The sequence below is a fragment of the Benincasa hispida genome, chromosome 1 (assembly GCF_009727055.1).
Source record: "Benincasa hispida cultivar B227 chromosome 1, ASM972705v1, whole genome shotgun sequence".
In the NCBI taxonomy this organism is placed as follows: Eukaryota; Viridiplantae; Streptophyta; class Magnoliopsida; order Cucurbitales; family Cucurbitaceae; genus Benincasa; species Benincasa hispida.
This window is the reverse complement of record NC_052349.1, coordinates 52736048-52759540: the sequence shown is the minus strand read 5'-3', so window position 1 is coordinate 52759540 and position 23493 is coordinate 52736048. Positions and strand designations below refer to the sequence as shown.

The following is a 23493-nucleotide window of genomic DNA, read 5'->3' as shown; positions in this document are numbered from 1 at the left end:
AACAGGCATCTCAATCTTTGAACATTTGGTTTCATACTGCAATTAAATCTTATGACCTTGACCAAAACGTGATGAGCCTTTTGTCTACAAGAAAATCCTCAACAGTTCAGTACTTTTCTTGGTGTTGGATGTAGACGATATCCTACTCATGTGGAATGATGTAGGTCTACTGACATCAGTTAAGAACTAGCTACCGACCCAATTCCAAATGAAAGATTTGGGAGAGGCTCAATTTGTTCTTGGTATTCAGATCTTTTGGGATCGAAAGAAAAAAATGTTAACATTGTCTCAGGCATCGTACATTGACAAGATGTTGCTCAAGAACTCAATGTAGAACTCCAAAAGAGGCCTATTACCTTTCAAGCATGGAGTTACTTTGTCTAAGGAAATGTGTCCTAAGACACATCAAGAGATTGAGGAGATGAGACGGGTCCCCTATGCATCTATCGTTGGCTGTTTAATGTATGTGATGTTGTGTACTCGATCGGACATCTGCTATGCTGTGGGGATAATCAGTAGATATCGATCTAATCCTAGAAAGGGTCACTGGACGACCGTCAAGAATATCCTCAAGTATCTTCAGAGAACAAGGGACTACATGCTCGTGTATGCATCTAAGGATTTGATCCTTACTGGATACATGGACTCTGACTTTCAGACTGATAGGGATTCTCGGAAATCCATGTGAGGCTCGGTGTTCACTCTTAATGGAGGAGCTGTAGTGTAGTGAAGCACTAAGTAGGGGTGCATCACCGACTCCGCGATGGAGGTCGAGTATGTAGCGGCTTATGAAGCTGTTAAGGAGGCCGTTTGGCTCAGAAAGTTCCTGACTGATCTGAAGTTGTTTCAGACATGTCTAGGCCTATCACTCTCTATTGTGATAATAATGGTGCTGTGGTGAACTCCATGGAGCCTAGGAGTCACAAGCGCACAAACATATAGAGCGGAAGTATCATCTCATCCGCGAGATAGTGCATTGATGGGACGTGATAGTCACGAAGAATGCTTTGGGGCACAACGTTGCTGAACCATTTGCGAAGGCTCTCACAGCTATAGTTTTTAAGGGTCACCTTCAGAGCATGGGTCTACGGGACCACCCACGACTAGACTAGGGCAAGTGGGAGATTTTTGTATCGAGCCTGAGTGCCCTAGTTTATTGTTTTGTACTTGTTGTTATGTACACCCCACTAGCTTTAGGACACGTGGGAGATTGTTGGGGTTGATGCTCTAAACTATCGTTGGGTCCTATAGTTTGTAAACACCTGTATTGAACAAATGTTTGTGATGTAATAATATGAAATATTTTATTATTTGCATGGGTGTGAGTGACCAGATTGCCGACTCAAACCTACCACTTTAGGGATTCATCTAATTTGGGAGCTGGGAACTCAGCTACACAAGATGGAATTCACTTCTTCCTTGAAGCAGGGGTAAGTAGAGAGATTGCTCCCTTAAGGGCTGATTCCGGGGCTTGAACGATGTGGCGCCACACATCTTCTCATGGCCAGAGAGATGTCCACTCATAGTAGGACTATGATGTACTGTTCATTAGAGGGATTAATGGTGCTTAAGAAGTTAAATGTAACTACAGGGGAAAAATGATAAAATGGCCCAGCTGTACTTATGAGCATCTGTGAAGGGTTATCGTACTGTTGACTAGATACATCTGATAGACACAGAAATATATCTGTGGTGAAAAGAGTGTAGCTATCGATCTTTAATGGAGTGTCCGACAGTTAACGGATGGTGGATCTCGTGGCTAAAGAGTTTAGTCAGCTATTCACATACTGTTGGAGCTTCAAGCTACAGGTCCATCCCGTCCCCTTTATAGCTCATTGAATTCAAGTTGAAATCAGTTTTTGGGTCAGTTTGAAGTGTTTAAATTGACAAGAGGGAGTTTGATTATATATTATATGATTAAACTGATTCAATTATATATGATATAGTTGACATAATGTATGAGATACATTAATTGGAGGAAAAAGATGTAAATATGATTTATATCAAGTAAAGGAGAAAAGGACTATGGTTTGAATGTTGCATATAATGTGATATTAAAACTATAGATTATAAAGATAATCTGAGAAGTTAGTTATTATATTTATTTATAATTAAAACAATTATGAGATAATTGCTGGTGGTTTCTCCTTAACCGTGTGTGAAAGTGGGAGGTTTTATTCAGTTTTCATAACAGAAGGATAAAATGAAAAATATTTTCATTTTGGAAGAGTATCGAAGAATCACTTCATTAGAGTACACTGCCTATCGTTTAGCTCACGAGAGACTACACAAGAGCTTCAAGTGTTTGTCTAAACGATCGTTTACATGCACTGTTGTCTAAACAATCGTGTAAACAATCTCATTTTACTCAACGATCAAGCACAAGTCTATATGATAGACTTTATATTCTCTAACTTTCTTGGTCGTTGAGTTCGATCGTTGTGCCCTCCTTTCCTTTACCAAATCCAACAGAGCCCACACCTTCTGGATTCTCACTCCAAGAATACCAAGGTCACTAAGTGGTGGTGTCCAAGAGGCTGCCTGTCGTGTGCTAAACGATAGCGAGATATTTGGGTAGACAATTGGATTGGCATTCTAAGTGACAGCGAGAGGTGCTGGTCGAAGAATCCACGAGAGCGAGAGAAAGTTAGAAGAAGAGTTCTTCAAAAGGTATGTCTCTCATTCCTTTGTATTTAATTTATGAAAGCATGCCGTAATTTGTTCTGAAATGCATAACTAGTTTATATGTTTGTGAATGCTTGTAATTCTGTCATAATGAATTTGAAACTATCTTGCTTCTGCTTATAGGTTCTCTTTGATAAGAGTTCCTTAAAAATTACCATTTGACCTTTGGGTTACCTCTAACTCCTTAAATACCAGTGCTTCTTTACTCGTCAAACAATCTACTTACCATGTTTATGGTCTACCCAATATATAGAAACTTCTCTCGGGCCAATGAGAGGGTAGAGCCATTTTTTCAATGAGATTGCTATATGACCTTGAGACACCACTTAATGGAACACTCATCTACTTACTTAAAGAAGAGAATGAGCGAATTCCATCTTGTATGATTATGTTCCTAGCTCCCCACTCGGTCTTGTTCCCAAAATTGTATGCATATTGAGTCGAAGTACTGGCCACCCTCACCCATACAAATCAAAGGACAATCCCTCGTGAACAGGAGTTCATAATATACTCAGGATTAAGACTAACTTGCCTAGGTCGTCCTATTGAAATAGGAACCTAACTAATTAACTCTGTTACATCTAGTGGTTACTATTTCGCAGTCCGGTCTTATACAAACTCATTGCAAAGGATACCACCACTCGTATGTCACCTACCGAACACGTTGGATCATTGCATTTGGTTCATATACAAAGTGGGCTAAATCCATAGTGTCACAAGCATAAGATACCCAGCTTTATCCCTATACTATAGACCCTTTAGGCTGTATCTTGAACATTGATCCCTGCATATCTCCACATACAGTTCAAGACTCATAAGGCAGCCTTGGATGTTAGTTTATTGGATTTAGGGTTATTAAGTCAAAATAGAAAACAAAACAATAACATTTATTAAATTAATATCTATAACTCATTATTGATGATGTTCAATTAATAACAGTTACTATCTACGAGTTTTAAGGCATAAAACCCAAAAATGATTGGTCTTCCAAACGTCAGAACTAGGAAGGGGTTATATGTGAAGAATGCCAAGCAGGGAAGCAAGCGAGAGTGCCTCATAAACAGTTACCAGTAACTGTGACAGATCGCAACCTCGAATGATTCATGTAGACCTTGTTGGGAATGTCTTTCTGTTTATCAGTAAACTATTATTGAGTATCTTATTTCAATAAAGTTGTTGATTTTGCATTCTATTATGAAAATCCAATAAACATATCCATGGCTATAGTATGAATACTTTAACATTATTTGGTGATATAAACAGGATCAAGTTAATAGTATATAGCCTAAATGGTCTATAAGTATATGGATGAAATTGGGTATCTCATCCTAGTAACACTATTGAATATGACCCATTTTGTATAGGTAATACAAATGATGTGATCCATACATCATTCATGTAGGGACATGTGATTGGGGACATCATCTGCAATGAGTTTGCATATAGACTGGACCACGAAATAGTCATTTTTCTTTATAACGACCGTTTACTGTTAAAACTGACTATTTCATATTAAAGTGACCTAGGATAACTCGATCTTAATTCTGAGCTAGCTATGAACTCTTATTTATTCGGGATTATCTTTTGATCTGCATGGGTGAGAGTAGTCTAACAGCACTGATCAATAAGCCTTCCATTTTGGGGATAAGACGAGATGAATAGCTGGGGACATAGCCCTGAAAGATGGAATTCACTCCTACCCATTTTAGGGTTAGCAGATGGGTTGTTCTCTTAAGTGCTGATTCCAGGTCTTGAACAATCGTGGCTCTCCTTCTCATGATAGAGAGGGACATGATTCATAAGTGGTATTATGAATCAAATTGTTCATTAGAGGGTCAGTGAGAACATAAGGAACAAGATGCATTTACAGAGGTAAAACGGTAATTTTGACCCAATTGTAATTACGAACGACCTTGAAGGATCGACTTACTTATTATGGTTTACATGGACAGAAATATATCTATAATGAGGAGAGTGCAATTATCAAGCTATAGTGGTGTGTCTTGATAGTTAATGAATAGTAATTAATTCGATTAAAGAGTTGAACGAATTAATTACAGATCGTTAGAGCTTATGATATGTAGATCCATTAGGTCCCTCTACTAGCTCATAAATTGGAATACAAAATTGAGTATTGAATTGGATGAACTTTGGAATTAAAGTTATGAATTTGAAATGTTCAAATTTAGTTATTAGGGTTTTCGATTGGTTGTATTTGCTACAATTAAAACCGTTTAATTTAGTTGAAATTAAACGAAATTGACGAATCAATTAATATTTAAATTATGATTTAAATATGAAATTGAATTATATTGGTAGAATTGGTGTTTTATAAATTTAATATTAAGATATGAAATTAGTTTTCTTTTAATTAAAAGGTTTAATTTAAAACAAAAATTAGTTTTATTTAAATTAATTGTTTTGAATTAATTTTATAAGAACTAATTTTTAAATAAAATGGTTTTATTTAAAAAACAATTTTATTTGAAAATTGTTTTTCAATGGAAAAACCCACTAACCAAACCTATGGTGGTTTATCACCTAATTCCACCATCTTCATCAATTCTCCAAATAGGAGTTGCCCTCCATGTAGCCTTACTTTTGCTGCATGATTTTAGAGTTTAAATTGAACCTCCATGTAGAGAGTTTGGGTGGAATTTTGAGATTTTTGATACTGAACTGCTGCAAGGTTGAAAACTCTCTCAAACCATCAAAAATCATCCCAAATTTAGCTTGATTTGAGTGTTTCCACCACACATTCCTTCTTGAGCTTTATAGAGAAGATCTTGGTGGTGGTCTTGTTTAAGTTTCAAGCTCAATCTTGAAGTGATTCTGTTGAATTCGTGGATTAAATCTTCAAAGGTAAGTTTTACTCCAAACCCTCTTTGAACTTCTTTTGAATAGCATGTTTAAAACTCAAATTAAGAGTAGTTAAAGTGCTTATTGATTCTGATTTATTCCGCTGCATGTTAGATTATTCCTTTAGACCTTATGAGACCCATGTAAGTAAAAAGCCCTAAAGGGAAAATATATGTCATGGTCTGTGTTGATGACTTTTTTCCGATACACGTGGGTTAAATTCATACGTAATCAGAGAAAAGCCTGAGTCGTTTCAAGTGCTCAAGAGTCTCTGTCTCAAACTACAAATGGAAAAATAGTTGAACATTGTCCATATTCACACTGATCATTGCTGAAAATTTGAAAATAGTCAATTTGCTGACTTTTTTCACATTGAAGGTATACATCATGAGTTCTTGCCCCCATCACACCTTAGCAGAATGGAGTTGTCGAATGAAAGAACTGAACCTTATAGGAGGTGGCTCGAGCTATGCTTCATGCTTATGACCTCCTAAATCATTTTTGGGTTGAAGCCTAGAATACTACCTGTCACGTACGTAATCAGATTGCCATTCGACCTGGTACTGATTGCACAAATTATGAAATTTGGAGCAGGAGGGGAAAACTAACATCAAATACTTTTATATTTTTGGTAGCCCGTGTTATAAACTAGCTTATCGAGATCCAAAGAAAAAATGGAATTCCAAAAGTGATAAAGGAATTTTTTGAATGAAATCAGATTCCCACGGAAGTGTGTGATCACCTTGCATTTTGAAAAAAATAATTTTATAAAACATAAAAACAGTGAACATAATCTCAGAAAATAGGATAAACATTCAAATAACCTTAAGCATGCTTCTAATGAAGAAGAAGATCATAAAGGGAAGAAGAAAAATCACCCTTGAAGATTCCTCTTTCTTCCCATTTTCATCTCCTTCGCCACCAACCAAACTTGAATCTCTCAACGAAAGAAGAAACCACTGCAAGAGCCTCCTCATTATGCTCTAGGAATCCAAGGAGCTAGATGTGTGGGTTCTAACACCTTGGAAGAGGAAATGAAAGATAGATGAATGTTCTTGAAAGAATAGAGAGAATTGCAGATTGGAGGCTAGATTTTCTTTTCAACAAATGAAAAACCATTACCCTAATGGATTATAATGATGTATTTATAGGGAGAAGGCAACCCCTTCTCCAAGTTTTTCCCATTTTCCATCATTTGTGAATTGATTAATTAACTATTAATTACTCACTTAACATGTAAATTAAATGACTATAAATCAAATCATATTTAATATATTGTTAATTAAATATCACATATTTATACTAGCCTCCATTCTCCATTATTTGTTTATTAATTAGTTAACTATTAATTAATCAATTAACATATGAACTAAACAACTGTATTATGAATCAAGTTTAATATAGGATTAATTCATTGACATATAAATATCACATATTTATATGCATAAGTTTCTTTATGAATTTAATTCATATAAATATAATATTAGAATTTCATTCAAATACATCTCTCTAATATTGTAATTCTATATGAATTTAATATTTGAATCCCATTCAAATGCATCTCTCTTATGTAGTTCGGATTATAGATCATATCTATAATTAACCATATTCTATAATGTATCACAATACACTATCTATTAATCATATTAATATAAAATTCCTTTAAGTAATTTGTACAATTCAAATCATTCCTCATTACTATCCTTAGCGAGCTAACAAGGAGACCTTATGGACCCGCAGATTAGAAGCTCTCCAATGATACGAGGGTAATTAATTAAACTCTTTAATTAAATTAATCAATATTCATTAACTATCGATCACTCATTAAAAACCGATATTTGTACTATTTACACTGCAGATATATTTTTGTGTCCATGGATATAACCAATCTATAGTGAGTCGACCTTGAAGGAACTCTTAATCAAGAGTGGTTATGAGCGGAAGCGGATCTTTCCGATTTCATTGTGATAGAATTACTAAACATACATTCTAACAAATAGATATGCATTGTAACACTAATTACTGGCATGCTTTAACAAATAAAATACAAAAGACTAAGAGACTTATCAGTTGAAGACAATCTTCAATTAAACTCAGTCCAGTGGAAGCGGGATGAACCTTTACAAGACCTAATCCAATGCATAACCTAAGGTGGGATTTACTATGTGCAAACCATATGACATATATATAAATATACATCTCATGTATTAAACCAAAGATTCATGGACTGGGATAAACCTTTACAAAATCGAAATGAAATAAATCTATCTATTACATTTTTCATCAAGCAAACCGATTCACAGGTGAATCGGGTCTTGAACCACCAGGTGAAGCTCCATCGTTTAGTAAACACTGCAGGTAAACGATTGCTTAGCACACATTAGACAATAGCGCGAAAATGCTAAATGATCGCTTAGACAACAACGAGGTTGCGAAGCCTGATTGTCTAGACGATCGCTTAACATGTGAAGAGGTAAACGATTTACCGTGCGATTTACTCCACAATTCTTTAGTCAGGTACTAAGCCATAAAGCTTACTGAGCTAAACGATCGTCTAGTGCGCGCGTGCATTAAACGACTCCCGAGCATCTGAAGCGATCGCCTACCCCATCGCCTACATGATCCGATCAACTCTTGATCGTCTTCTTCCTCGAAGAATAGCAACCCTTGCTCCAAACTTCTTCACGAGCGACTCAAAACTCAAACTGACTTTGAATTAAAGACTCGATAACAATTAATTATGCCCAAAAACGCACAGGCCTTTACAATAAACCGGAAATGTAAAAGAATTAATCAAACCGAGGTTTCATACCAGAAAACTCCATTAATCTGCACATCCACAAATGAATTTAACAATTAAACAGAGAGTAAATATGGTGCAATTCTTTGCATCAATGAAATTAGAATATCAGAAACATGGCTCTGATACCAATTGAAGAAACTCTTAAACAAGAGTGCCTATGAGCAGAAGCATATCTTTCCGATTTCATTGTAACAAAATTACCAAACATACATTCTAACAAATAGATATGCATTGTAACACTAATTAGTAGCATGCTTTAACAAATAAAATAAAAAAGACTGAAAGACTTACCAGTTAGTAGTCCCCTAGCAACACCACGGTCGTCTACACGAATAGCAACGCATGAACAAACAGCAACCAGGGACGACACCACCACTCGAAGCCCTCGGTATTCTCGGAGTGAAAATCCAAAGACTTTGATGGAATTGGTAGAGGGGAGGAGGAAAAGCGATCGTGTTGAATGAAAAAGCAAGTGGGAGATAGTAGAAGACTATCGTATATTTAGGTGCTCATCATTTAGAAAAAGGTACACGTTCGTGTAGGTTTAACAAAGTGATCGTCTATCAAATGGTAAGCGATCGTTTAGGTCTACTCGGTGCATTAAGCGATCGTATAGAAAACGTAAGCGATCATTTCAAAATCATGGGTGATCGTTTAGTGCACAAGTGTGTGATCATTTAGGAAGACGGGCACTATCATATAGGCTCTCAATGCTATGTGATCGTATACTTTCACACCGTGAGCGATTTTTCTGCGTGTCTTACAAAATGAAACAATTTTCATTTTATTCTTCAGTTACAATAACTGAATTCGAACTTCTCACTTTCGCACGATTCCGGAGAAATACTCGACCAATTATCTTATAACCACCTAATTAATTAAATAATGAATATAATCATATTATACTCTTAACCTATAGTTTGATATCATATATCTACTATAGTGTTTTCTCCTCTACTTGATATAAATCATATTTATATCCAACTTTCTCCAAAATAATATATCTCATACATTTAGTCAATCATATCATATATAATTAACCAATTAAATTATATCATATATAATTAAACTCCCTCTTGACAATTTGAACATTTCAAACAGAACCAAAAACTAATTCCCAACTTTATCCAAGCTACCAAGGGGACGTTATGGACCTATGGCTCGAAGCTCCAACGGTACGTGAATAGCTGACTAAACTCTTTAGCCACGAGATCCACCATCCGTTAACTACTAAGAATTCCACTAAAGATCAACAACTGAACTCTTCTTACCACATATATATTTCTGTGTCAATCGGATATAACCAATCATAAGTATGATAACCCTTCACAAATGCTCGTAAGTACAGCTGGGCCAAATTATTTTTTTCCCCTGTAGTTACATCTCACTCCTTAAGTACCACTAATCCCTCTAATGAATAATACAACATAGTCCAACTATGTGTGAACACCTCTCGGGCCAAGAGAAGGTGTGTGGCGCCACATCGTTCAAGCCTTGGAATCAGCCCTTAAGTATCTACTTACCTCTACTTCGGCGAAGGGGTGAATTCCATCTTGTGTAGCTGAGTTCCCAGCTCCCATTCGCACCCATGCAAATCAAAAGACTGCCCTTAATGGCAGAAGTTCCCAACTCAGTCAGGACTGAGGTCATGTTACCTATGGTCATCCTAGTGAAGTGAAGTCTCTGTCATGAATGGTGTTATATAACGAGACATTAACACTTCGTGGTCAGGTCTTATACAAATTCTATGTATAGGATGCCCCCACTCGTATGTCCCCTACACGAATGATCAGAATCAAACCATTTGTGATAAGTTAACTATTCCATAAAGCGGACTGCATTCGTAGCATTACCAGGATAAGGTTTCCCTTTTATATCCATATACTACAAACTATTTTGGTTATCCCTTAAGACATGGTCCACTTGTATGTCACCACATCCATGCTTAAGGTACATAAAGATAACTAGGGATTTTAGGTTTATTGGTTTGTCTTAAAGCAAATAAACATCAAATTGAGAATAATCAATAAGTGAAGTAGAATATCATATATTATACATCATAAGCGTTCGTACAAACTGTTTACAAACTACAGGACACGAGACTTTAAGGCATCAACCACAACAAACCCTTCACAAATTGCTCATAAGTACAGCTAGGTCAAAAAGCATTTTACCTCTATAGTTACATGTAACACCTTAAGTACCATTGATTCCTCTAAGGAATAGATAGTTTATAGTCCAACTATAAACTAACACCACTCAGATCAGTGAGAGGTTGAGGCCTAATTGTTTAAGACCCAGAATCAGTTGCTAAAGGGAGAAATTTATCTACTTTTCCTATAATCGAGAATAAGTGAGTTCCTTCTTGTGTAGGTGTGTTCCCAGCTCCCTACTCGGACAAATCCCCAAAATGGTAGGCTTGTTGAGTTGGCTAACTTGGCCACTCCCATCCATACAGATCAAAGGATTGCCTTCATAGACAGGAGTTCGCAACTCACTCAGGATTAATATCAAGTCACCTATGTTCATCCTAGTGAAATGTTGTTTTCTTCAAGTAATAGTGCTATAAAAAAAAAAACCAATCATTTTACAGTCCAGTCTTGTATAAACTCTTTATACAGGATACTCCTACTCACATGTATCCACATAAATAATATGGCTTATATTGTCTGTAACATTTAAAACTCATGCAACAATTACAAAGTGGGCCGTAGTATTACCAGGATAAGGCACCCAACCTTATCCATTTAATGCAGACCTTTTAGGTTACAACTTCAACATGATCCATTTGTATGTCTACCTGTATTGATAATTTGTAGAAATACAAGTTATTTATACTACCTTATCTAGATATTGCGGCCAAAAGATAGTAAATATGCGTCAATTGTATGAAAATTAGTTTCGAAATACAATAATTATGAATTATTACAATTACACCCACTAACATTTTTAAGATGGAAGAAAAGGAGAGTTTACTCTGTTTTGTAGGATACCAAGTCACCGCTTGCGCTCAAGGCTCAAGAAGAACTAATCAATGCATCATTGTCACATTGTGCACGTCAATCAACAATGAAGAGACGATTAATGCAATGTCGGCGCAATGCGATAGTCGATCCAGAGCTGACTTTCAACCGCATACGGTAATAAATCAAACACCACATGCTAACTCACAATCGAAAGATGCAGTTGAGCAACACAAAAGCAGAGGATGGAGACACGTGTACAACTAACGGTTGTGCAGAATTGACAGTCTGATTGTATAACAGAAGGAATAATATCCCTCTATCTTCGAAATTTTCATAACAACAAGTGGGGACACAAGGCCAGAGTCAAAGATCCTCACCTATAAATACCCCATAGATTTCAAAAGAAATCTTATGCTACTGGATACGGGGCTAATTGCTGCTAAAGTGTTGAAAGAAAAGACTGAGCTGGGTGCTTAACTGAAGAAATCTGGTAAGAAGACGAGACAAGGCCGAGAGGTGAGTCTCAGTTCTATTCTGCCGAATACCCGCCGAGAAGCTCTGTGCTAAGAACCCTGCTACCGGTTGAGCAAGCCTGAGAGGGAAGCTCATCAATCCATCTGATCCATTGAATCCAGCAAGTAGATCTCTACCCAAATCGGTGTCAAGAAGTTAGCGCTTGTTTGTATCTATTCTATCTCTTTTCATCATTGTATTTCACTTTCTTTATCTCTTCATTCACACACCATGTATCAAATGCTTAATAGATATATTAAATGTTTCGATTGCTTTCATATTCCATTTTCTGTCTACTTCCGTTCCTCCGTGAATCACTTTCTCCATGATGTCTTCTTAATCCCCTGGTAATTAATATGAATTAAACGAGTACTTAACTTGTGTTAAAGAGATAACTGCATTTAGCTAAAGCATGCTAGACGACATCTTCACCTGTGAGAGCAGAAGTGAAGATACCATTCTAATCAATCAAGAGAAGGTTAGAAGAATGCGTTAACTAAAGCGAGTAGTACTTACAGACATGGAAGCAACCTTGCGTTCATTACGTTCATCTCTGATTCACCACAGACATGTGGGAGCACGGTCAATCACTGAAAGGTGTACACCAAGAGAAAAGCGGAACCGTACTTATAACTTTGACGCAATTAAGAAACTTGTGCTATTTATATTAGTTATCTTTCTCTTTCTGTTTGTACATAAGACTTGCCGCCACATTCCATGTTCTTTGGATGACCTTCATAGCCAACCTGAACCCCAACATCTTGTAACATGAAGCTTGTATCTTGTATCATCTAGCTTAGGTTTACTGTACCTGTTTTATTATCGCATTTTACTGCTTTCCTTTAATTTACCGCAATTTTATATACTTGTACAAAACACTATTTAAAGATTGAAAAAAAACCTGGTCGCATATACCACGAACATACCACAATAACCTCAAACAATCCCTGTGTTCGACGTCGGATCACACCGAGAAACTTGCAGTGGAATTACACTTGGTTCCAACGTAAGGAAACTTGTGACAATGCATGGCATACTACAAGAACATTCATAATTAACGCATATCTAGAAGTAGTATCGTATATTTGCATCAATGCATTGTTTAAGAAAAAAAGTTTGTGTTAACAAGTTTATGGCGTCGTTTTCGGGGATTGGGTAACGGTTTATTGTTTGAGTGTGTTTTTGGTATTTTGCAGGACAGATCTCTTTGTACTGGCTATTTAACACAGATAGCAGTTTGACGGCTTGTGAGTGTTGGAGTGATCTAGTGATTCTAAGAAGACCCAGAGATCAAGAGTACTATTCGCACAAGAGTTCATCAGGGCCAAAGTAATTGGTGAAGAAGTATGGCTAATGAAGATATGGCACCGATAGGAAACCAAATGAGAAATTTACCAGTGCAAGATCCAGTTTTCTTACTGTTGACCATAATACCCCTATGAGGGATTATGCGGTGCCAGATTTTTATAATTTCTCACCAGGAATTTCAAGACCTATGGTTGAAGGGAATGTAAGCTTTGAGATGAAACCTATTATGCTGCAGATGATTCAGAATGTGGGACAATTTGGAGGATTACAAGGTGAAAACCCACACGCTCATCTGACAAATTTTGTAGACATGTGCAGCGCATTCTCCAAGCCTAGTGTAACTCAAGAAGGACTTAAGCTATATCTATTTCCATACACATTGCTGGATGAAGCCAAGAGGTGAGCTCAAACACTAGATCCTGATGAAATTAATGAATGGGAGTAGTTGGTTGATAGGTTCATGAACAGATTCTTTCCTCCATCTGTCAACGCAAAGAGAAGGAGGGACGTTTTGAATTTCGAACAAAAGGGTTACGAAACCTTGAGCATTACCTGGATGCGATTCCGACAATTAGTGAAGAGCTGTCACACATCGGGATTCCTGATAGTATTTTGATGGAAACATTTTATAATGGCTTAGGTCAATCAACGCAAGCCGTTGCCGATGCCTCCGCAGAGGGAGGAGTAATGAATAAATCATATACTAAAGCAAAGAACATATTGGATCGTATCTCGCGACATTCTAATTTGTGGGTTGATACCAGACTCAAGGTAAGAGGTCGGGAACAAGAGAGAGTAGAAAGTGCTGATGTGTCAACCGATACAATGAGCACACTGGTAGAGAAAATGACCACAATGACCTCACTCCTTCATACGGTGGCTAACCAACAGATAAGTCTCTCTCAAGGATTAGCGCAAGTTAATGTAGTGACTCATGTGGCTGCAATTCCAGTAGAAGACTGCCCATGGAATCAACAATTTGTATATTCTGTCTGTGATGAATCGTTTGGCAACATTTATACCCTGGTTGGTGGGATCACCCAACTTCAAGTGGGGACAGGAATCACAACAAGGGGAGGCAGAGTTTCTATCAGAACAGTTACCAAGAGGGTAGAGGCAACCCTCCGATCTTCATTACTTCGGACTGTAACTCAGGTAATTCTCAAGATATACCACCCTGTGACCAACCGTTCTTATATTACACCTCTTGCAACACCTCGACTCTAGAGACATCGTTAAAACATTACATTGAAAAGAGCGAGGCATTGAGACAATCGTAAGCTGATTCCCTTAAGGAATTAGAAGAGCAGATAGATTAGCTTACAAGGGAATTAAAGAAGAAAGCGCCTGGTACACGTCACGGCAATTCAGGAACAAAGGGGCAGTGAGGTAAAGAACAATGTCACGCAGTGACATTGCGAAGTGGCAAAATAACAGCCTCTATGCCATCAGAACCAAATACGACAGCAGCACCAGTAGATCTAACGGTTGATGATGACCAATCAACTAATAGTGGAAAAAGTACCAGTTCAGACGCAAGTTCACCTACAAAAGATGAAGCTCTTCAAGATTTGAATTCTCAATCAGCGCAACCTCCAACTAATGATACACAACAAGCGCAGGACCTCACCAGACACCAAAGTGAACAAGAAATACAGCGCGATCCTCCACCTTTCCTGTCCAGGTTGAAAAAGAAAGATGATAGCAAGCAATTTCAAAGGTTTCTCGACGTTCTCCAACAACTACACATTAATATTCCCTTGATAGAAGCATTAGAGCAGATGTCGAGTTATGTAAAGTTTCTCAAGGATATTCTCGCCAATAAGAGAAAGATCGGGGAAAATGAAATGGTTGCGTTAACATATGAGTGCAACGCTTTGTTTAAAAACAACCTCCCCACTAAAATGAAGGAGCTTGGGACATTTACATTGCCTTGCACGATAGGAGGGAAGATGGTCGGGAATGTGTTGTGCAATTTAGGGGCAAGCATAAATCTGATGCCCTTGTCAATTTTTAAGAAGTTGGATATCGGCGAAGCAAGACCAACCACGATCACATTACAGCTGGCCGATAGATTGATAAAGCTTCTTGAGGGCAAGATAGAAGATCTCGTGCAAGTGGACAAGTTTATTTTCCCGACAGACTTTGTCATATTGGATTACGAAGTCGATAGAGAAATCCCTATCATCCTTGGTCGACCATTTCTTGCCACAGGGCGAGCATTGATCGATGTGCAGAAAGGAGAACTGACCATCAGGGTCGACGATCAAAAGGTAAAATTCAATGTATTCAATGCGTTGAAGTACCCAGGTGATATAGAAAACTACCAATATATCGAGGAACTGCGGGAAGGACATTGGCACGAACCCCTGAAGGAGCTAGAGGAAGAAAATTGTGAAATCGGTGCAATAGTGGAGGAGGACTGTGCCGCAATTCATGTGTAAGCAAATTTTGAACCACTCAAGTTGTCTGAACGAACTTGACAGCGCATTAAGCCATCTCTGGAAGAACCACCTGTGCTAGAGTTAAAGTCGTTGCCTGTGCACCTTAAGTATGCTTACTTAGGAAGTAATGACACGTTATCGGTTATCATTTCTACATTGCTGAGTAAGGAAAATGAAGATGCACTCATACAGATGCTAAAGAGTAACGTAAAGGCCTTAGGATGGACCTTGGCAGACATTCGAGGAATCAGTCCTTCATATTGTGTGCACAAGATTCGTCTGGAAGAAGGAAAGACTAGATTCGTAGAAAGGCAACGTCGCTTGAACCCTGCCATGAGGGAGGTCGTGAAGAAGGAAATAGTAAAGTGGTTGGACGCCGGTGTCATCTACCTGATATCTGATAGCAGCTGGGTGAGCCCAGTGCAGTGTGTTCCGAAGAAAGGGGGGATGACAGTCATCACTAATGACAAGAATGAATTGATTCCCACAAGGACGACTACGGGGTGGAGAATTTGTATGGATTATCGCAAGCTGAATTTGGCCACTAAAAAGGACCATTTCCCACTCCCGTTTATTAATCAGATGTTAGACAGACTTGTGGGGAATGAATTTTTCTGCTTTCTTGATGGCTATTCAGGGTATAACTAAATAGCAATTACGCCGGAGGACCATGACAAGACAACCTTTACGTGCCCATTTGGTACATTTGCATTCCGATGCATGCCATTTGGACTCTGCAATGCTCTAGGCGCTTTTTAACAATGCATGATGGCAATATTTTCAGATTACTTGGAGTCAGTCAAGGTATTCATGGATGATTTGTCAGTCTTTGGCAGTAATTATGAGTCCTGTTTGTCTAAACTTGAAAAGGTCTTGAAGAGATGCGTGGCAACGAATCTTGTTTTGAACTGGGAAAAATGCCACTTAATGGTGGAAGAAGGTATAGTTCTAGGTCATAAAATCTCTCAAGCAGGATTAAAAGTTGATCAAGCAAAGATTTCCAAGTTACCTCCACCAGTGAACGTAAAAACACTTAGGAGCTTCCTGGGACACGCTAGGTTTTATAGAAGATTCATTCGTAACTTCTCTTAGATCGCAAGGCCCCTAAGTGCACTCCTTGAAGCTGACCGAGAATACAATTTCGATGATGCGTGTACCAAAGCATTCAACACATTGAAAGATGCACTCATCTTCGCACCCATTTTGATTGCGCCAGATTGGACGCAACCATTTGCGTTGATGTGCGATGCTATCGATATACTGTGGGTGCAGTTTTAAGTCAACGCAAGGATAAGGTAATGCATCCTATTTATTATGCAAGTAAAACATTGAACGATGCATAGGAAAACTATACAACCACAGAGAAAGAAATGCTCGCAGTGGTATTTGTACTGGAGAAATTCTGACAATACTTAATCGGAACAATCGTTGTGGTGTATACGGTTCACTCTGCGATCAAGTATTTGATGACAAAGAAGGATGCAAAACCAAGTCTTATACGGTGGGTGTTCCTACTACAAGAATTTGACTTAGAGATTAAAGACCGGAAGGGCATCGAGAATCAAGTCGCGGATCATTTGTCAAGATCGGAGAATTGCGAGGTTCAAGATAAAGAAAAAGATATTGAGGAAAAATTCCCTGATGAGCTGCTGATGGCAGTGGGCATTAATGTTCCCTAGTATGCGGACATCGTGAACTTCATCAATTGCAGTCAAATACCAGATTTGGAGATGAGCTATACTCATCCCAAATCTGGAGACGAGCTAAATCCTCATTGCTAAAAGAGAGAAAATTTCAAAAGGCTTTGAGAGTTTGAAAGGAGTTTAAGACTTAGAGCTTGCACGCATTAGAAAGTAAACTTAATATTTTTTAGAGAAGTTCAAGCCTTGTTGATTTTTCTAACGCCTATTCTATGCTTATAGATTTCATATAGTTGATATCATTGAGGTTACGCCAAGCACAAGACTTAGAAAATATCTAAAGAACAAAAATCAGGTATGCCAAAGTTAAACGCAAGGAACAAAATGATAAGGAATTTCTCATTCATTTTCATAAACCCACATGAAGTAAACAAACAAGTCAAGCAGATACAAAAGAACAATTAAATCAATATAACCCAACACCCCAAAACTCTACTGTGTTGGCGCATCGTCTCTACGTTCTTCCTCAGGGTCTTCATCTATGAAGCGTAAGGGGTTTCTAAGATGAGCAAGCAGTGAAGGCAGAGCAAACATTCCAACTAAGACCTGATTGATGTATTGCATTGTGTAAATAAATTGGTCTTGCATCCCTCTTGTTTGCTGCCTTAGATAATCTCTTAGAACTCGATTCTGTTGTTGTAGACCTTCGATAGACACGGCCAGTGGTCTGAGCTGATCACTAACAAAAGTTTTCAACTCTTCTAAGTCTACGCTGCATTGAGGTGGTGTTGGTTCTTCACTTCTTCCAACTAGGTCTTCAAAATTTGCAGCATTGCTTGACCCTAGCCCAATTGGCTAAAAAATTATTGAAGGAGGCACAAAATTGGGAATTGGGCTTAATTGGGGTGAAGAAAGGGAATAAGGGATGTCCTGATCTATATGAGTTGGTTTTTGGTGTGTTTGATCAGGACTCCCTTCTGCCAAGGCCAATGGTGAGTCATGGAAAGTAAGATTGAAGGGTGGTTGTGCTTCTTCAGCTGGAAGTTTAGGTAGGTTGATGCGGCGAACCACGAAGTAGACGCCTTACTAACTTTATGTCTATCAAGCCATCGATATCTTCATGATCATCCCCCAGAGGGATACCTCCGTGTTCGCATAGTGCACAGATCAGCCATGGAAAATAGAGTTTCCCCCGTGGTTTAGTCTTGATGGCTTTGATCTGATCCCTTATAATTCTTCCAATGTCTAGAGGGATGCACTGCATGACGCAATAAGTAGTCAGGACGCGTTCTTTTGATAATGTCTCATCATGTATTGTAGGCATGATGCTCTGTTTGATCAAGTAATACCACAGATTCGCATCTGGAGTTAAATTCCTGGAAGCTAACATTTTTGCCCCGTTTCTCGATGTTTGCCATTTTCTTCCAGGTTTGGCTACCGTCTTTAACGCATCTTCTAATTGACTTTGCGTTGGTTGTTCCAAGATGCGATTTCCTTCCGCGTCCAGATTACTATCAATGTTGAACACTTCATTTATCTTGTCAGCTGAGAAGCGCACTAACACCCCATCAACAAAAGCTGTGTTCTTCTCCATATCAAACTCACTATTGTAGAACATGCGGTCGAGGTTGGGCCAGATGCGGGTGTGCCCAACGAGAATTGATTCCACCCCAATGCATTTATTGTCTCAGTTATGTAAATTGGCAGTGGGTGGCGTTCGGGGAAGAAACCCTTTTCTACGAGTATGTCACTAAATTGACGCTTTCTTCCCGAAGTCTTCTTAGGTAATGCGTCGGTTACCTTGCATTTTCCTGCCGCATACTCTTTTGCTTCCCTTGCCAGTTCTCTCAGTTCATTCTCCAATTCCCTTTGGAGATCAGTCTTCCTTTGCCCTTGCATTGCGGGCTGGTAGTTTTCCAATTCCTGCTCTAGTGTGTCGTGCCTTGAGCTGTTTTCATGCGTTGCACCCTCAGGTTCGGATGCAGATTACTCATCTTCTTCTTCCTCCAATATCAATCTTCTTTTTCTTGTTACTCTTTTTTATTTTAAAGGCCCTTCATTCGCGTCGGATGAGCGTGGTTGAGACGCGTCAGGGCCAATTTTTCCTTCTCTATTTTCTTCTTCCCTTTCTTCTTCTTCTAATTCCTCTTCAAACATCATTGCATACCGCTACGTTTCGTCTAACTCAAATGATGCGTTTGGTGGGTTTGAACGCATCACTTGCTCTTCCTCTTGACTTTGATTGAGGGATGCCAAGATCGTACCAAAAACCTCTTGCTTGTCTAATCGAGCCAATTCTGCCAACTCTTCAAGATTGCGCTCGATGCAGGACTGTCAGAGGGTGGTATGGGTGGAGTAAATGAAGGGGTGCCCACTGGGGTATGAGGCGTCCCAGAGGAAGATATGAGGATGGGCGAAGAAGGTGGTTGGCTCGACGTGTCTGATTCCACGGGATAAATGGTGGCCAAGGGCTCGATAGAAAGTGGAGGTGGTGGATGCACCGCTGGTAATGGTGCGTTGTGGGCATAGGCTTGGAGTGGATTATGCATTGCACCTACCATAGTGATGTTAGGGATGACTGGTGGTGGGGCAGGCTTGGTGTAGGGTTTGAAAGTGACCGTAGATGACGGACGTGTCCTTGGTTTTGTAGGTGTCTTGGCCCTTGGCTTGAGGGTATTTTTGGGTTTTGGTTGAGGGGTTTTAGGTTTAGGTTGAGGGATCTTGGCCGGAGGGGTAACGGTAGCTTTCGAGGCTTTGGAAGGGAGTTTCGTGGGGGCTGTGGAAGGTTTCGAAACGGACGGCCGCTGGGAAGAGGTAGCTCCACCGTGTGTAGGTTTGGTTTGCGCGAGGGTTTTGGTGGTTTTTCTAGGGATTGAGGGAGGAGAAATCGAAACAGAGGAAGAGAAGAAAGAGCTTACCGAAGAGTCATTCCCAAAGCTCATTGTCTAGTTCTGGCTATCTGAGGCGGACGACATGGTGGCCGGAGAAGCTCGAGCGAATCAAAAGCGAGTGAGACGGAGAGGTTCGGGTTTCTTTTTTACTTTCTTTTTGTTTTAGAGGGCTCGAGAGTGCAAATGAAGAAGTAGAAGAAGAGGACTTCGAATCGTTGGGCCTTTTTATAGGCAGAGGGAAGGTTAGTGGCTGACGTCAGACGGCGCCTGACGTCTGCAATAAATGTGAAGCTGAAGGGTCGTCTCGGTTATCTAAATAGTCGAGTGTTTTTTTGTTCTCGAGACGCATCCCTTCAACTGGGCCATGCGTTAGACTTGCGTTTAACGCGTCCGTTGTTCCAAATTCGATCATACACAACTTTTTAAAGAAAAACAAACAAGTTTCCAACTTTTGTAAAAGCAAAAACAAAGACGGTCAATCTAAAAATATCCAAACAAATAAATCAAAAAATTCAAACGCATCATAAAATACAAAATGCAAAAAGATAAGGGTAGGGGAAGCGTCCCTGGCATATATGGCATTGCAAACGTAAGGATACTTCGACGCAGGCTCAACTGGCTTCGCGTAGTGCGAGAGATGACTTCTGGCATTCCAGTCCATCTTCAAAGTAAGGCTTTACTCTTTGGCTGTTTACCTTGAATGCGTTGGTGCCATCTTCTTGTGTTATTTCCACAGCTCCATATGGGAAGATTGCTTTGATGATAAAAGGTCCTGACCACCTGGATTTTAGTTTTCTTGGAAACAAACACAGTCGTGAATTGAACAATAAAACTTTTTGGCCAACAAGTTCTTTCTTACTGATGCGTTGATCATACCAACGCTTTGTCTTTTCTTTGTACAACTTGCTGTTCTCGTATGCGTTCAATCGCCACTCCTCGAGCTCGTTGAGCTGAATTTTGCGTTGAGCGCCCGCGGCGTCCAAGTTCATGTTCAACTTCTTAACTGGCCAAAACGCCTTGTGCTCTAACTCTAAAGGTAAATGACAGGCTTTTCCAAATACAAGAGAGTATGGAGACATACCTATAGGAGTTTTGTAAGTAGTCCTGTAGGCTTTGAGCGCCTCATCCAGCCTCTGTGCCCAATCCTTTTGCGTTGCATTGGCAACTTTCTCCAGGATGGACTTGATTTCTCGATTTGATACTTTCGCTTGACCGTTTGTTTGTTGATTGTAGGCAGTGGCAATCTTATGCCTAACATTATATTTTGCAAGTTATTTGGAAATGATGCGATTAATAAAGGGTGTACCTTCGTCGCTTATCAGGGCTCTTGGCATTCCATAGCGTGTAAAGATGTTCCTGGTAAGAAACTTAGATACAGTGGACGCATCAATCCTAGCATAGGCCATTGCTTCTACCCACTTAGATACATAATCTACTATAAGCAGGATGTACTATTGGCCACAGGACAGGGGAAAAGGTCCCATAAAGTCTATGCCCTAAACATCAAATAACTCAACTTCAAGAATATTGTTCAAGGGCATTGCGTCCCTTGAAGAAATATTCCCAGTGCATTGGCAGGGGTCACATTTTCGAACAAACTCCCTCGCATCTTTAAAGAGGGTGGGCCAAAAGTATCCGCTTTGAAGGACCTTCGCTGCGGTTCTTGGTCCACCGAAATGCCCTCCATAAGAAGAGTCATGACACTCGGCTAAGATGCGTTGTGTCTCTTCCTCTGGGATGCATTGACGCATTATGTAGTCAGGGCCTTGTTTATATAGAAACGGTTCATCTAAAAAATAAAACTTGCTGTTATGAACTAACAGTTTCTTTTGCTGAGAGTTGAAGTTCCTAGGGAATTGCTTGGTGGTGAAATAATTGACTATGTCCACATACCAAGATTCCTTGCCTTCAACTCTAGACAGACTTTCATCAGGAAATGCGTCTTTGATTTCACTTTCTTGGGCTTGCATTTCTTGATTCTCTAGCCTAGACAGGTGGTCAGCCACCTGATTTTCTGTTCCCCTTCTGTCCTGGATATCACTATCAAACTCCTATACCAGCAGCACCCATCTTATCAATGTTGGCTTAGCGTCCATTTTGCTCATCAAGAATTTTATGGCCGAGTGGTCGGTGTATATGGTGGCTGACGCACCAACTAAGATCGAAACTTTTCAATACCAAACACTACAGCCAACATTTCTTTTTCAGTAGTGGTATAGTGTTCCTGAGAGTCATTTAACTTTTTGGACGCGTAGGAGATGGGATGTATCAAGTTACCCTTCTTCTGCCCTAACATTGTTCCTACTCCCACTTCACTCGCATCGTACATAAGGATAAAATGCTGCGTCCAATCCGGTGCTATCAGTACTAAGGCTATCGTCAACGCATACTTTAAAGTTTCAAATGCGTCAGTGTAGTCTTCATTAAAGTCATAAGGTCGGTTCGCCTCTAGTAATGCGCTTAGAGGTCGCGCAATCTGAGAGAATCCTCTAACGAACCGTCTATAGAAGCCAGCACGCCCTAGAAAACTTCGTAAAGTTTTAACATTTACAGGTAGGGGAAGTTTTGCTATGACATCTATTTTGGCTTCATCTACTTCTAAGCCAGCCTTAGATACTTTGTTACTCAAGAAAATTCCTTCAGTCACCATGAAGTGACATTTCTCCCAATTCAGCACCAAGTTTGTTTCCTCGCACCGAGCGAGGACGACTCCAAATTATCTAGGCATGACTGGAATGAGTCTCTAAAGACTGAAAAATCGTCCATGAAGACTTCAACAGTCTTTTCTAGGAAGTCAGAGAAGATAGCCATCATACATCATTGAAATGTTCCCGATGCGTTACACAGCCCAAAGGGCATGTGTCTGAATGCAAATGTTCCAAGGGACAAGTAAATGTAGTCTTCTTCTGATCTTCCAGATCTATCAGAATCTGGTTGTAACCAGAGTAACCATCGAGAAAGCAATAAAATTCTTTACCCGAAAGTATGTCAAGCATTTGATCGATAAAAGGAAGGGGGAAGTGGTCTTTCTTAGTTGCTGGGTTGAGCTTTCGGTAATCCATACAAATGCGACAGCCCGTGAAAGTTCTAGAGGGTATGAGTTTATTATTACTGTTGACTATCGCGGTCGTTCCCCCTTTCTTGGGGATGCATTGGACTGGACTTGCCCAGCTACTGTAGATATTGGATAAATAACTCCCACATCTAACCATTTTAAAATCTCTTTCTTAACCACTTCTTTCATTATGGGGTTAGCCTTCTTTGAGGCTCGATTTACCCCGAATTCCCTTCTTCAAGCTTAATCTTATGCATGCAATAAGATGGACTAATGCCACGGATATCTGCAAGCGTCCAGCCTATTGCATGCTTGTGCTTTTTCAACAT

General features: G+C 39.3%; 2 protein-coding genes across 2 annotated transcripts; one reads left to right on the top strand and one right to left on the bottom strand.

Annotated features, from left to right (window-relative positions):
• Positions 1-14576: 14576 nt before the first annotated feature.
• Positions 14577-15578, top strand: LOC120077879. The gene has a single exon (XM_039031978.1). The coding sequence runs from the start codon at positions 14577-14579 to the stop codon at positions 15576-15578; it is 1002 nt and encodes a 333-aa protein (XP_038887906.1).
• Positions 15579-19500: 3922 nt separating this feature from the next.
• Positions 19501-20160, bottom strand: LOC120077871 (extensin-like). Its single transcript, XM_039031967.1, has one exon. It carries the CDS (start codon positions 20158-20160, stop codon positions 19501-19503), a length of 660 nt encoding a protein of 219 aa, XP_038887895.1.
• Positions 20161-23493: the final 3333 nt, after the last annotated feature.